General features: G+C 35.3%; 2 protein-coding genes across 2 annotated transcripts; one reads left to right on the top strand and one right to left on the bottom strand.

The window, feature by feature from the left end:
- The first annotated feature begins 656 nt into the window (after window positions 1–656).
- Window positions 657–3798, top strand: LOC144848983 (L-rhamnose-binding lectin CSL3-like). Its single transcript, XM_078705935.1, has 4 exons — window positions 657–738; window positions 1941–2228; window positions 2552–2833; window positions 3263–3798. The coding sequence occupies exons 1-4, from the start codon at window positions 657–659 to the stop codon at window positions 3562–3564; spliced, it is 954 nt and encodes a 317-aa protein (XP_078562061.1). The 3' UTR covers window positions 3565–3798.
- Window positions 3799–5020: 1222 nt separating this feature from the next.
- On the bottom strand, window positions 5021–13561 carry LOC144848545 (agrin-like). The gene is made up of 5 exons (XM_078705352.1): window positions 13324–13561; window positions 8476–8631; window positions 7414–7489; window positions 7148–7191; window positions 5021–6790 (listed from the first exon to the last, which is right to left on the bottom strand). Exons 1-5 carry the CDS (start codon window positions 13409–13411, stop codon window positions 6450–6452), a joined length of 705 nt encoding a protein of 234 aa, XP_078561478.1. The 5' UTR covers window positions 13412–13561; the 3' UTR covers window positions 5021–6449.
- Between the last annotated feature and the right edge of the window lie 623 nt (window positions 13562–14184).

The following is a 14184-nucleotide window of genomic DNA, read 5'->3' as shown; positions in this document are numbered from 1 at the left end:
TACAAATTACGTCAGAGTAGCGCAAACATATGACCAATTGTAATCCAAATCATAGTAGCTTTTAGAAAATGATAGCACAATGTGACTGGCATTTTGGCAACATTGACACTTACAGTGTAAATCGTCATTTCTTTGTATTAATAATCTTGGATTATTATAGAAAAGATAAATGATAATAAAGTACTTGTTCGTGAAATTTATAACAACAATACGCACACTTGCTCTTGACCATATCCTATAATGGAAGAGATACAGAAGGCGTGCTATACAAAACACAATATTGGTCAAGTTGAAATCTAATGGGCACTTAAAGCATATGTTTCATAAATAAAACAATAACTTCTAACTACTCGATGAAAATAAAATGATCATAGACATTATAGAAAAGAGGTTGATTGCCTTCGTTTTGATATAAAAGGAGCACCAGTTATCAGACGATCGTTACTTAAGTTCAACGATTCATCCACGTTCTTGGTACTAAGAACACAACATTGGTAAATATATTTTTATTTTCTTTCTTTACTGTATATTTCGACTTTTATGATTTATAGTTTTACGAGCATTAATGGAATGATGCTCACATTATGTCGTAAATACATGGATGCTGTCATTTATATTGTATATTATTTATTTCCATCTATTATTGATTTTAGAATATGGCTTTGAAATCTATTATCCTCCTCTGTTGCTTCATCGTTGCTGCACACGCCACAGACACTCCTCGTTCAGTGGTAAAAGGTACTGCTATATATTAATTGTATTATTATAATAGCTAAAACAATTATCACCATAAATATGCCATGGTTTGTTATACATTCAGGATCAATTGGATTGCACATGCCGTAAAACCTCGAAAAGAAGCCCATGTGCTTCTTAATTTTGTAGGTCTCCTGGGTGGGCAAAGGTTTTTTTTCGAGATGTGCTTCTTTTTCGAGTTAGTATCAGAACAACCTCAGTGTTCAAATGGTAGTAAATAGGCTGCCGAAGTTACTTGTGAAAATTTGTTATTTCGTAATAGTGAATCGTTATAATTCAAGATGATTCAATTTTTAAAATCAAACAATTAACTAACTAAACATATGCTCTGAAATAACAATGCTAGGTATGGTCAGTTGACGGGAATGCTATTGTTAGCCTACTGCATGCAATGGGCGGTTAAAGTTGGAATTGGTAAACACTTCCTAACTCGGTTTATAGGCCTAAAACATAATTTTCATATGAATTATACTCACCGATTTGGAGTTCAGCTGAAACAACTTCACACAACTGTCGAGTTCTCTGAATGTGTTATTCACATTTACAAAGTACATTTTCCATCTGCAGAAGCCTTATCTATTATTTGTATTTTTATGAGGCAAATAAACAACAAACAAACAAACCGTCACGTATACATTGTGTCCCATTATTTGATGCCTTTTGTAATACATTAACATACGTGCAAACACAAAACTTACGCGTCGTTTATATGGCAATTGGTGCATAATCCCCATTGCAAAAAAATGCACGTACAAATACTAATCTTTTTATTGAATAAAATACTGAACAATTGAATTTTTTTTTTGGGACCATATTTAATGAGGGTGATCCATCCAGCAATTGCTGATCATTAGGGACCCTCAGAGGTTCACAAGACAAACATATACATAAGATGCTCTACATAAACAAAGTCTTATTACAATTCTTTGGAAGTGGAGTTGTAATTTTGTCCTTATAATAAAATCCTGACATGTGACAGGATCCTTGAACCCAGGATCCTTGATGCGTGCGCATGCATACAGTAATTTCTGATTTAAAATCCAGAATAGCCACTACAGTACAGTAATCCTTACACACACTTGTAAATGTGCACACACAAAAAAACATACGACCATGTTACTTGGTACATGACATGCCAAACAATTAATATAACCATTACACTTATTTTAAAACTCTCTTTTTAGTAACAAAGTGTGAACATCAACAGATTGATATTCGCTGTGGAAATAAAGAAATCAATATTTTGTATGCTCGCTACGGATCACCAATAGGTGGAGATTGTGGAAGTCCACACGTCTATGGCAAACCTACTCGAGGCTGCGAGTCTGCAAAGTCACTACAAGTTGTGCGCAAAGAGTGCCAAGGCAAGAAGGACTGCTGGGTAAAAGCTAAAAATTCTGTTTTTGGAGATCCATGTGTTGGAGTCTTTAAATCGCTCACTATTCACTACGCATGCGTAGATTATGAAATCGGTAAGTGTTTCCTTTCATTTTACAATTTTCATGCACTTCCCAGACCTCCATATTTTAACTGGATTCGTGCCACAAGTTATAATTGTTTAGCTAAATTAAAGCTCCTTTTAGACATTTCAGCTATACTATAACACTTTGCATTATTGGCACATGCACATTATATGCAAGATCCAAACTTTTAGGCACACAAACGTAGACCTACCGAGCATTTCCAGCGGGACGCCTTTGTCGGTTGCTTCGCTGCTTCTCAGTTAACTTTGTTGCGTTACGCTTCTTGTACATAATAGTACATACTATAATTCATGTTTTTATTTATTCTGTAGTCGGTGCTTGTGAAGGAAAGCAAATAGATATCCGTTGTGGTGCTGGCAAAACGATAAACGTTCTCTATGCTATTTATGGCGCCAACTTTGGTAGTCTGTGTACCAACAGCTTCGATCCATGGAAACCAATTTGCTCAGCCAGACGATCATTTGATGTAGTAAGGAACCAGTGTCAAGGAAAGCGAAACTGTTGGGTGAAAGCAAAGAACAACGTCTTCGACAGGAACTGCCGTGGATCGTCTGCTCTGCAAGTTGAATACAGATGCGTCAGAGGAACAATCGGTAAGTTCAATTACGGGGCGTTTATTCGAATAAATAAAGTATTCATATTTTAGTTCATTCTTTGGAGTAGTGACACATGACATCATCTCAAAACAAATACATTCCCCTCAGATGTGTTAAGTTAAATAATGGAGGAAAAAGTTTACTTTTACCATGGTTAAACAGTCTACATACACTATCACACTTTATGTGACAAAAAAATGTGATGTGCCCATATATGGACATGATGATGTCATATCACTACCATATTTGAGCACATCACACTTTTCTTTTAAACTAGTTTGATAGTGTAGACAGAGCTTTAAACAGTTTGCGACACGCTTTATTTCAATTGAACGCTTATCTAACATAGTCCAATAATCTTCCAGACTAAATAACACGTGAAACCACCTTATAACTTGAGTATTTGTATTCTTCTTTTACTTATAGTGTTTGCTTGTGAAAACAAGCAAGTTGACATCCGTTGCCCATCTGGCACCACTATCAACATCCTGTCAGCATTCTATGGACGCAACAACCAACAAGGATGCAGAAACCCAGTACAGCAAACTCGCTTCGGCTTGACTCTCAGAAATGAGTGTAGCGCCACTAACGCACTTAGCGTAGCTAAGAGTAATTGCAATGGAAAACACAATTGTTGGATAAAGGCTCATGATAGTATTTTCAACATTCCTTGCCAACGAGGACCTTCTAAGCACTTGGAAGTAGAGTATGAATGTAGGAAGCACTGAATAAGTTGTATATAACAAATGATATGTTGCACTACCTCACCCTCCCTTTTTTAGGTTCTTTAAAACGAGTAGGCCTAAGTATTCGTCTTCAGCTGATGTGCTAAATTAAACCACCGTAAGCCTTTAAAAACTGGCAAGGAATCATCATTTAGGGAGGGATACTAAAAGAGGTTGGCACCATAAATGAAAGTAACGCCAAAGAAATAATTAGTGATTTCTAAATAATTTGAATAAATACAAAACGATCAAATAAAACAAAAGTTTTGAGAGTTTCTTTGTACTGTATATCTTTTCACTTTTAACTAGGACGCAAAATAAGGACGACGCCCTGTAGTTATTTCGAGGCTTTTCAATGTCTGAAATACACAAGTTCAAGCTCAAGTAGTATACGTATGAAACGCCATATGTGCCAAAATATTTATCTTTTTACTAATATTAAAGATGTATTGTCCCTTTGACTAATTCCAAAAAAATAAATAAAAAAGATTTCGAAAAAAAGTGGGTCATTTTGAAGTATCATAATAGTTATTAACTTTCACCAAAAATTAGTCGAAAAAAAAATCATTTAACTGAAATACAGACGTGCTTTTGTTCAAAAAATAACTTTGACTTCCAGTCAAAGTTTTCGATCAAAACATATCTAATAATGCAACGCGCTTGTTTGGCTACTCTGTATGCATAATCATAAAACTTCCTCGCGGTCTGTTTGAGAACACCTTCTCTATCGTGACTAGTTGTAATCATTCCTAATTAGCATCATCCATAATGCATACTCGTGGTTTGAAATCTTTGTTTACTTTCGCTCGCGACGATTTTCCAGATAAAATGTAATTTACCTGTTACTTACGTAAACTTGTTGCTTTTGGCTCGAATTTTCGACTTAAAGTGAATAACTTGAATATTACTTTGATATGGCTAATTTAAATTTAGAATATTTTGACCTTCATTTTTTGTGTTTCAAAGGGACAATACATCTTTAAGTCAAAACTCCCCTGAAACCCAGACTAATACGACGTGTGCTCATCACAAGTAAACTTGACCAATCACAAGCGATGGCAATAAGTTTGAATGATCCATTTTATTGTGATTGGTCAAATTATTTTCGTGCGTTGTACGTAGGTCTTTCCGGGAACCTACTTTTAGTGGGTGTGATCGCATCATCAGTAAATATCACTGAGGCACGCGGGTTGTCTATAATTGTCATCTCAACAAATCTGTGTTTTAAATGCCACGATTCGTCTCATTTCTGTCATAACATATCACTACACGCGTCATGACTACTCTTAAGTTTTAAACAATGTCATGAAAATTCATAACAATACTGATGTTGTAAAAAAAAATAACGCACCTGCAATGAACCCATTATCAGGAATTGTGATGCATTCTCTTTATCTAACAACCTTCACAAAATTCAATATGTAAATCATAGAAATAATTCATACATTATATATACAAGTTGGGAACGTGTTATTTTATTTATTATAAACATCAAAATTGAATTGAACTCGTTTAAGTAAGAACTTATCGCACGCAAGTCGATGCTTTTAACAAATAAGATAAAGATATAACTAGCTGAAGACAAAAACTATGAGGATTAATGTTGAATATAGACAAATATGAAATGTATATCCGTTTGTAGAAAATTATTATATTGGTATTTAAAAAAAAAGAAATACTATCTACAGTAAAGCATGACTCTCAATCGTCTGTGTGACGTGACGTAACGTAAGTGGCGAGGTTTCGTTTCGAGGTAGACGAAGGAGACGGTAATGCATGTTCCACCCCTCGTCACGATGTTACCCGTCTCCGTCGTCTACCGTCCCGAAACCAGTGGCGTAACGCAGAGGCCTCAGGCCCCTGGCTTAGGAACCTCAAGTGGCCCTCCAACGCTGGAGGCCTCGGGTGTTTTTAGCCTTTTCCGACATATTTTAATGCATCTGGACACTGCTCAGGGACCCCTATAAGATCCCTGGGTTTAGCCAGTGAACGCTCATAGCAGTTACGCTACTGCCCGAAACGAAAACTTGCCCCAAGCGACGCTCTTTTAGTTTGGTTACCACTAGGACGCACAACGCAAGTGAGCACACGGACGGCGAATCACGACGCAATGGCCCATCCGAACTATCGCTTGTGATTAGCCAACTCACTTGCATTGCGCCTACGTCGTTGCGTTACATCCAAGTGGGTACCAAGCTATAGTGAATGATCTTACTCAGTGAGAGAGCCATGTGTTGAACATAGAGCGCAGAGACACTCAAAGCTACGAGAATCAGTCATAGTCTTCTACTAAATAAACTTACGTTATAACCTACAGGGATATTGGAATGGATACATTTAACATTTATTATAACTTTTCTATTAAAATCTAAAGAAACCTAATCCTTTCAGATCTAACTCACCATCCTTCTGTTCTCATAGCGTCATTTGAAACGATTCGATTCCTGATCAAACTATTTATAACAGAATATTTCATATTGAATTACATAGATTGCTCTTAATTATTCTAATAAAATATAGTTCTAATAGCCGGATAATCATGTTTTTTTAAAAAGTGCGCTTTTAATAGAAAAACATATGTACAAAATTGACAGTTCATCTAGAACTGAGGTAAGGGTGTCAACAACACGTAGGCTTACGTACCTACGTACGACGGCCGTCGTTTGTGAATGATGTCTCGGAATATCATATTTCGTTTACATTTAAATTTGACAATTATTGAACAATGTACAGCAGACATTTGTAAATAATTATTTTTAAAAATTGATTGCGTCATGTCGATCTTCCCAAATAACAGTATGCGGCTTCTCAAATGAATATCCCGTATTATCCAAAATGGAATGAAAAAAAGTTGTAACTGAGAAAATAATTTGTAATTTAGGAAGAATTTAAAAGAGATCTTTCATCATCCTTCGAAGATCGGCTTCTAGATCACGTTTGTTGATACTTTTTGGCAAGAAAGATGGACTGAACTTGGCTTCGGCGAAAAGAGTTTCCAAGTCAGCTCCAGATCCGGAGCCTTCCCCACTAGCTCCACTTTCATCCTCTCTGGGCTTAAACTGGTCGAACCAGATTTGTAAGTGGTAGAGGTATAGGTAGATTTCATAGGCCATACACTCGCAGTTTGGTGCTTGGCAACCATTAGGATCTATTGGTCTCAAAAAGTTGCAATATACACCGTAGTCGGGACAACTTCTTGGGGCAGCACAGTTAGAATCACGTGGGTCGGCTGTAAAGACAACATTATTTAAAATATTTAAACTTATTTATACATTATACTACTATTTATTCTAGTACAGTATTATTTAAGAGTAGGCTATATTGAAATAAAGAGGGCGGCATTTATGATACCAAATAACAGTATACAGTAGAAGCCTTTCTCTGGGACACCCCTAAGGGGACACCCCTATTAAGGAGACACTTTTTTGGGTCTCGAAGAAGGTGCTCTACTGTTATTATTAATGAAATTGTTTATTTAATTATCATGCTTCCTTTCTAAACCATATTGTCAAACAGGTCGATTGTATAATAATACAATTGGATGGACGAATTTAAAGGCCTACTGTATGAAAACGTATCTACTTACGACATGGGTTACAATACCAACGATTTCGTCCTCCTTGGCAGATACTGAAAATTAAATTGACAGGTTTCTTTCGTTAAGATTGTACCAATTGGCTTTAGCATTATCTTCATCAACACTGTCATCATGACTATTTCATTATTATTGTCTGATTTTATGAATTTTTGGATGAATTACAATCCGAATTTTCCCCCATAACACTGCGTCATCTCCATCAACCATGACGTCATCAATAACCGTAAAAGAATATTATCAATGTTTCAACTTACCACATGTTTCCACAGTTGCCCTCAACCGCCCGACCATAGCCATATTCCTGTCCTTCCCATAGACAAGACCGGGGATCTATACAACAAAAGACATTGTTTTAAAAATATTATCAAATTAACACGGTGGCTATACCAACTTTATTCACATCATCATACATAAATAGTACAATTCAATACAATATGTATGTATGTGTGAAAAGGAGCCAAAAAATAGCTTTCGCTAATCAAGGTTTGACTCCTGTCACAAAAATTAAATTATTAGTATATTAGTACCCATAACATTAACAGTTTGTATTTTTTCTTAGCAATAATAAATTCATATAGCTGTAAAAATGTTATAACGCTTTGAGAACTAGATACCAGTATCAGTCATAAAAATATTGGAAATTTTCTTGAAACACACTAAGCAGTGCTTCTGACTTCTTATCTTTCTAAAACAACATTGTGATCTTGGAGCGGTTGGTGAATTGAGGTAAAACATTATGCAACATCAGAAAATAAAGTACAGATAAAGGTATTTATCATCCTTAAAGAAGGAAATTCGGATTAGGCCTTCCACGGCAGCCAGCAGTGCAGTTGCTTATCAGACCAGCTTGGACGAAACTGACCAATGGCGTACGCGCAAGGGAGTTGACCAAAAGCTCGGATGATACACATCAGTTGGTGATTGATAACAATCCACTTGGATGCAACGCAAGACGTAAGTAATTTGACCAATGACGGCACGATAAAGCATTATCCATCGCAACGTGATTGTTTAAATTACTTGGAGTTGCGCTTACGCTCTTCGTTGCATACAAGTGAAAACAAAGTTGGCACTACGCTAACTACATAATACATTGGTGTACACTTCACGCCATTGGTTTATAGATTAAAAAGGCCATATACATGGCTGCAGTCGCGTGCGCAAATTTAAATTAGTGTTTACCGACCGACCGACCGACCAAACAACCGACATAGTGAGCTATAGAGTCGCGTTTGCACGCGACTAAAAACCGTAGATTTTAAACTGTCCGACGCACAAACACAACATAGAAAAGAATTGGGCCTAAGCCTACTTACATCCACAGGTTCCTTCATATCGTACAGTGACATACTGATTGACTCGGGGTTCTTCACATACGGCTTTTAGTAATTCACAGTAATTATCGTATGTCACCTGATTTGTGCCGCAAACGGGCGATCCATCGGACTCACAAACAGATGCACTTGCACAATCTACAAACAAAATAAATAAACGTCATTAATTCTCATATATTTTTACGTTAGTTTAATGAAACATTATTATACCATGTTAGTTTTGGTTCATTTCTGAAAAAAGAGGCCTGAACAGTGTAGCTGCATTTTTAGGTAAAAGTGGTATCTATTGACTGTTTAGGTTGGCCATTTTGGAAAATGATCAACGTAAATTTATGCTTGACCGCCATTTTGTTTTTATGCAAATTAGGAGGTCATAATATATAATATATATACCTACAGTATTTATAATTTGTATAAGTAGGCATATTTATCAGTAATTGAACTCTAATAGCCATAAAAAAAATAATTATAATATTAAATTAATAGAAATTTTTCAGCCAGCGCAGTGGAATATTATGGTAAATTAAATTAAATTATATAATAAGGACATATTGGTGCGGGTTGTAAACAGGGCCCTAGTTCCTTATTTGGGCAGTCTTTATAATCATTTAGCTGTATTAATTTTAGTAAAACTCGGTCACAGAACCATTTTACTTTTTAAAAAGTAACAAACAGCTGCTGAATGAAATGAATCAGACAATACAAAACAAAACAAGAAGGAATTAAACTACTGTGCTGAGATTTAAACAGCAGAACAACGGAGGCAATTACAGCGAATTTAGGGATTTGAATCTGATCCCGGAAACAAGTAAAGTTTAATATGACTAGATGAGATCAAAGACCCATTGAGCTTTCGAAGACGTGGCATCGAAAATCAGGGGCGCGCAGACGATAACTAATAAACGGCGCATGCGCTATCATATAAATAGTAACCATTGAAGGTTAGGGTCAGTTGAAAATGGTTGGACGGAGATATTAAATAATTATTGGTGTATTTGAGATACCGATATTTGTTGTCATTTATAGGCAATAATAAGAGTTCGGACACCAGGGAACATCTGTTTAATAACTATATAAATGGGCCTTGGCCGGGCTTTAAGCCACTGTTGATCTTCTAGCCAACTCAAGGACCCGTATTTAGCTTCCCATAGTTTTACAGGCAATCCTCAAGGAAAACTTTACTAAGACATAAGGCCACCCTGGATATTGTATTATATATAATATAGATAGGATTAATGTTTGTTACAGACATTGTCACGTCATAATTGGGATAAAACAAAATTGTCGTTATTATGCGGAAAATATCTACATCAATATTTCACAATATCGCATAAATTTGTTAAAGAAATCCAAATGTATGTCTTGCATATGTGCAACCAACGTTCTCAACCTGTATTACAACGAAACAGTGTTGCATAGATGTGGTTATATCCGAGAAGAGTAAGCTAATAACTCCTCTCCCTCAGTTATACAAAACTGAAGTTTTTCGATTTGGTTTTTATCTTGATTGAGGAATAATAATTGTCCTCAAACCTAAAGCGCATGACCAGAAGATTGAATCTGATTTTAAAATGCCATACAATTTTCTAGAATGCTTTAGAAATTGTCAAAATCATATAAGATAAAAAAGTCTTTTTTTTAAATAGAAGATTGAAAACAAAAAACGAAAAAGTTAAAAGACTATTGCATTGTTGCAAGCTGTCATTCAATATGTTTAATTATTATGTTTTTAGTAATTAATACTTTTTGAATTATATGGAAAGAGTGAATCTTTAAAGAATAAACTACATGTGTAGGCATACAGTAGCCTACATCAAGTTGTATATGGACATGGAATACTAGGTACCATTGTCTTTATGCAGCCAGCACAACAGTCACTCAGCAGTAATGTAATTCGCTGCAAACAGGAGCCTAGCTGGAAGTATCTTCCACATTAAAAGGTCTTTTATAATACTGTCAACACTAATTTCGAATTGAATTATTATAAATATCTCTCGTTGTAACGAGGATGTAGGACACGGTAGTCAAACTCACTGGGAATAAATTTGAAGACATTTTCACGAAATTACGTAATTTCATATCCACAATTATACCGTTGTTGAACACTCCACAAGAAGTTTAGCTTGTCTAGAACGTATATATTAAGTTACATTCCAATACAGTATAGATTCATAAACAGGTAATAAACGTATTTAAGGTATAATGTTGCTAAGATGTTCTTCCTGATATAAATTGTGGCGTAGTAGTATTTTCGTTATTTACGACAATGGTTAAAAAGATTATAACGACAATAATGACGATGATAATAATGATAGTTAGGCATAGTACCGTAGTAGTCGCGGTAGGCATAGGGCCTGTTTCTGCTGCAACTGCTCAAAATACGGTATAAAAATACGGTATAAAATACGGTATTTTTTATACCGTATTTTTTAGTACCCCGTTTCTGCTAACAATACTTCTTGGGTGGTCGTGTTAAATTTCATCTTTTTTACCCAAATTGCCATTCATTTATTTGATCGATAATTAAAAGTCGCAATAAAGGAAGTTTTACGTCTCACTTTCAACAGCCTAGCCCTAGTGATAGAGATGTTGTGAGAGCACAGAAAACATCGTAATGGGGACAATTAATTCGTTCCCTCCCCGAGTTATTGTATTTTGCAATGTTGTACTGCTTTCGCAGGCTCTTCAGCTTTGAGTTTACTTGCTTTGGAGACAAGTTTATTCCATACTCCTGCTTTATTTTTTTAGAAATGTCTTTATAAATGTGGTTGTCCCTTTTATTACCTTTTAGTTGGTCAGACATTTTAGCTTCCCCACACACATTTATTTAGTAAAACTGTGACGTATTCGCTCCACATTTTCGCCGAATATATCTATACATGTGTGTAAAGCAGCTAACAGCGACAGACAATAAAAACACGAATGGTGACCTTTTGTCATGTTAAAAAAAAATACGGTATTTTTTATTGGCAGCAGAAACGGGTACAAAAAATACGGTATAAATTTGTAAATACCGTATTTTATCCACAAATTTTGTGGGGAAAATACGGTATACAAAATACGGTATATTTTTTATGAGCGCAGTTTCTGCTGCCAAAAATATACCGTATATATACGGTATTCAAAAAATACCGTATAATATACGGTATTTAGTTGGCAGCAGAAACAGGGCCTTAATCAACGATTGGAAATGGCGGAAAATACTCAAACTGTACGAGAAATAAGAACATTTTCACTGTCGAGAATCCGGACAAATGGAAGCATGGGAACACCTTAAAGGATTAACACGAACACCTGTCACCCGACATGTTATCACATTAAGTTGATATGTGCTATTAACCCATTATAAGACAAGATATATTCACAGGTATACAACAGTTCGTCGTTAAGAACTCAAATGCCATAACACAAAGAAGTATACTGTACCAATAAAAGTAGGCCTGTGTATGTGAAATTACATTAAAATCTAAATGAATAAACCACATTTTTGTGTTGATAAAGTAGGAATAACATGGTTTCTGTAAGGGAAGTGGGTTAATAATAGTGTAGGCATGCTTTTGAAATTGTCGTAATTGAAAAGATAGTTTTAAAAATATTTATCGAACGATCAAATTTATTTCGCATAATTCACGAAACCCAAGGAAACCGCTTCCCATAAGCAATTTACTTTTTCCGAGTAGTGAAACATTAGGCTATACTTCATGTCATTTTAAAATCAGGATCTAAACTGTAGATATGGTAGTACCGTTTAGACGGATCAGCCAATTGCGAATTGTTTAGGCCTATTGTTATGAACGAACTCTTATGTAGTTTCTTTAGCCACAATCTTAAAACAAGTGACGTTTGGATGGAGACCCTTCCTCATTTGTTGCTTCCCAAAAAAAAGTGATGTGCCCATATATGGACATGATGATGTCATATCACTACCATATTTGGGCATATCACTACCATATTTGGGCACATCGCACTTTCTTGTCAAACTAGTTTGATTTTCTCGTTTGTTTCTCAGTAGTTTATCAATCATACATAAAGTCCCATTGATCGCAAATCTACCACAATAGTTTCCTAGACCTATAGGAAACATTGCGGTTTGTTTAATCATTTTTCTATACGAGTATTGTCCTTGCTAGCCGCTACAAGGCTAGTGACAAAGCAGTTGTGAAAAAAGTTTAGTCGTTAGGAGGTAACTTTTGTGTTTTTAACATCAAATAAATTAGGAGTAATGATTTATGTGATTACAAGTTCGATGATGTGATTACAAATTTGATGATGTCATTAAAAGTTTGATTATGTGGTTACAAGTAACCGTTCATTCATCTAGCAAAACACACGTCTTTGTTTTCCTACTGATTTTATTAATTTGTCCTTAAACTCTTTACAATAAAGCCAATACAAACATTTCCCTACTATATACCAATTATGCATAGGCCTACAGTATTTCTGAATTTAGCGACAACGTACTGTATAACTAAACGACTTCTGGAAAATTATGTTGACTTGTTGAATGTACGTGCAATAATGGAACCGATTATTTAATTATTTTTTTAGAATAAGACAATACAAAGGAAATGCATAAATGGATTTAAAAAATCAGATATGTAATATTCTACATTAAATCCTAGTAAACAATATGTCGTCAGATAAAGTTTTAAACAGGACCACATTAAAAAACCAGTTGTACCAACTTATTTCTGAATTAAGATATCCTGTATATATGCTTTATAAATAACAAATAAAATAAATATTAAATATTGTTCCGGTTATTTATTTTTCACGATAAACTTTTAAAAAAAAACTAAGAATCGGAAAAAATATTTATCATTTACATACCCTGCACTGCACCATAAGTATAAGGCCATGGCTCGGCTGCGCACAGAGCAAACAGGCACAAGACTCCTAACAAAACAAAACACTGCATTATTAAGTATAAAATCACAGAACCAGTTATAGAATTATCCTGTCGAATAGAAAGAGCGAACCGCGAGCGAGTGTACTTAGATAGGACACGCAGGGAAGTGCCTTACTGGAGGTCCGAGAGGGCATCAACCGACAACTGGAAGCATTTTGGTGGTAGACCAATTGCTTATATAAAGTGGGCGGGACGTTCCGTGAATATTGTAACTTGTACTCGAAAAAAACACCTGTTGTCGTCACAGAAATCGTAATCTGCACTAAAGGCATGTGCGTAAAACAAAAAACTACAATTAATTTAATATTTTTATTATTATCTTTAGCATCGAGACTATATATTTCTTAAAACATGTTGATGCATTGTATTAATAAGATCGGATTATCCTATTCATTGGGGGATTGATAATGTGGCGTTGATAATTTAGGAAGGGTTGAGTGGTTATAGAAGTTACACTGAATCCCTATGTTGAATTTAGGTGGGAGAGTCGAGAAGATGGAATGAATCAGGGCCTATATCACGCGAATACCATGGATCAAGAAATTATTTTAAATAATTGTTGTGATTGATCTATGCATGGATGTACGTTGAAATGTGTGAGATATCTATGTAAGGCGTACATTCTCCATTTCAGTTAACAACTTTTTGCTATGTCAAAGTTCAAGATGTTCCGGTAATTTCTTTCAATGTGTGACGTATCTTTTGACCGATCATTTGTCTGCTTTGCAAATGTACTCAGTATTTTCGAACATAATTCTAGATTTATAATCGCATAATTCAGT

Source organism: Antedon bifida, chromosome 7 (genome assembly GCF_963402885.1).
Source record: "Antedon bifida chromosome 7, ecAntBifi1.1, whole genome shotgun sequence".
NCBI lineage: Eukaryota > Metazoa > Echinodermata > Crinoidea > Comatulida > Antedonidae > Antedon > Antedon bifida.
Note: the sequence above shows the minus strand (reverse complement) of the source record. Positions and strands in the feature narration are given on the sequence as shown.

What these genes read in the sequence shown, in the direction of transcription:
- LOC144848983 (XM_078705935.1), top strand. Translation starts at nt 657, where the DNA reads ATGGCTTTGAAATCTATTATCCTCCTCTGTTGCTTCATCGTTGCTGCA. An exon ending in ATGCGTAGATTATGAAATCG is followed by an intron (nt 2,229 to 2,551) that starts GTAAGTGTTTCC and finishes TTTATTCTGTAG; the next exon opens with TCGGTGCTTGTGAAGGAAAG. An exon ending in ATGCGTCAGAGGAACAATCG is followed by an intron (nt 2,834 to 3,262) that starts GTAAGTTCAATT and finishes TTTTACTTATAG; the next exon opens with TGTTTGCTTGTGAAAACAAG.
- LOC144848545 (XM_078705352.1), bottom strand. Translation starts at nt 13,411, where the DNA reads ATGCAGTGTTTTGTTTTGTTAGGAGTCTTGTGCCTGTTTGCTCTGTGC. An exon ending in TACTTATGGTGCAGTGCAGG is followed by an intron (nt 8,632 to 13,323) that starts GTATGTAAATGA and finishes TTTTGTTTGTAG; the next exon opens with ATTGTGCAAGTGCATCTGTT. An exon ending in TTGGTATTGTAACCCATGTC is followed by an intron (nt 6,791 to 7,147) that starts GTAAGTAGATAC and finishes TTGTCTTTACAG; the next exon opens with CCGACCCACGTGATTCTAAC.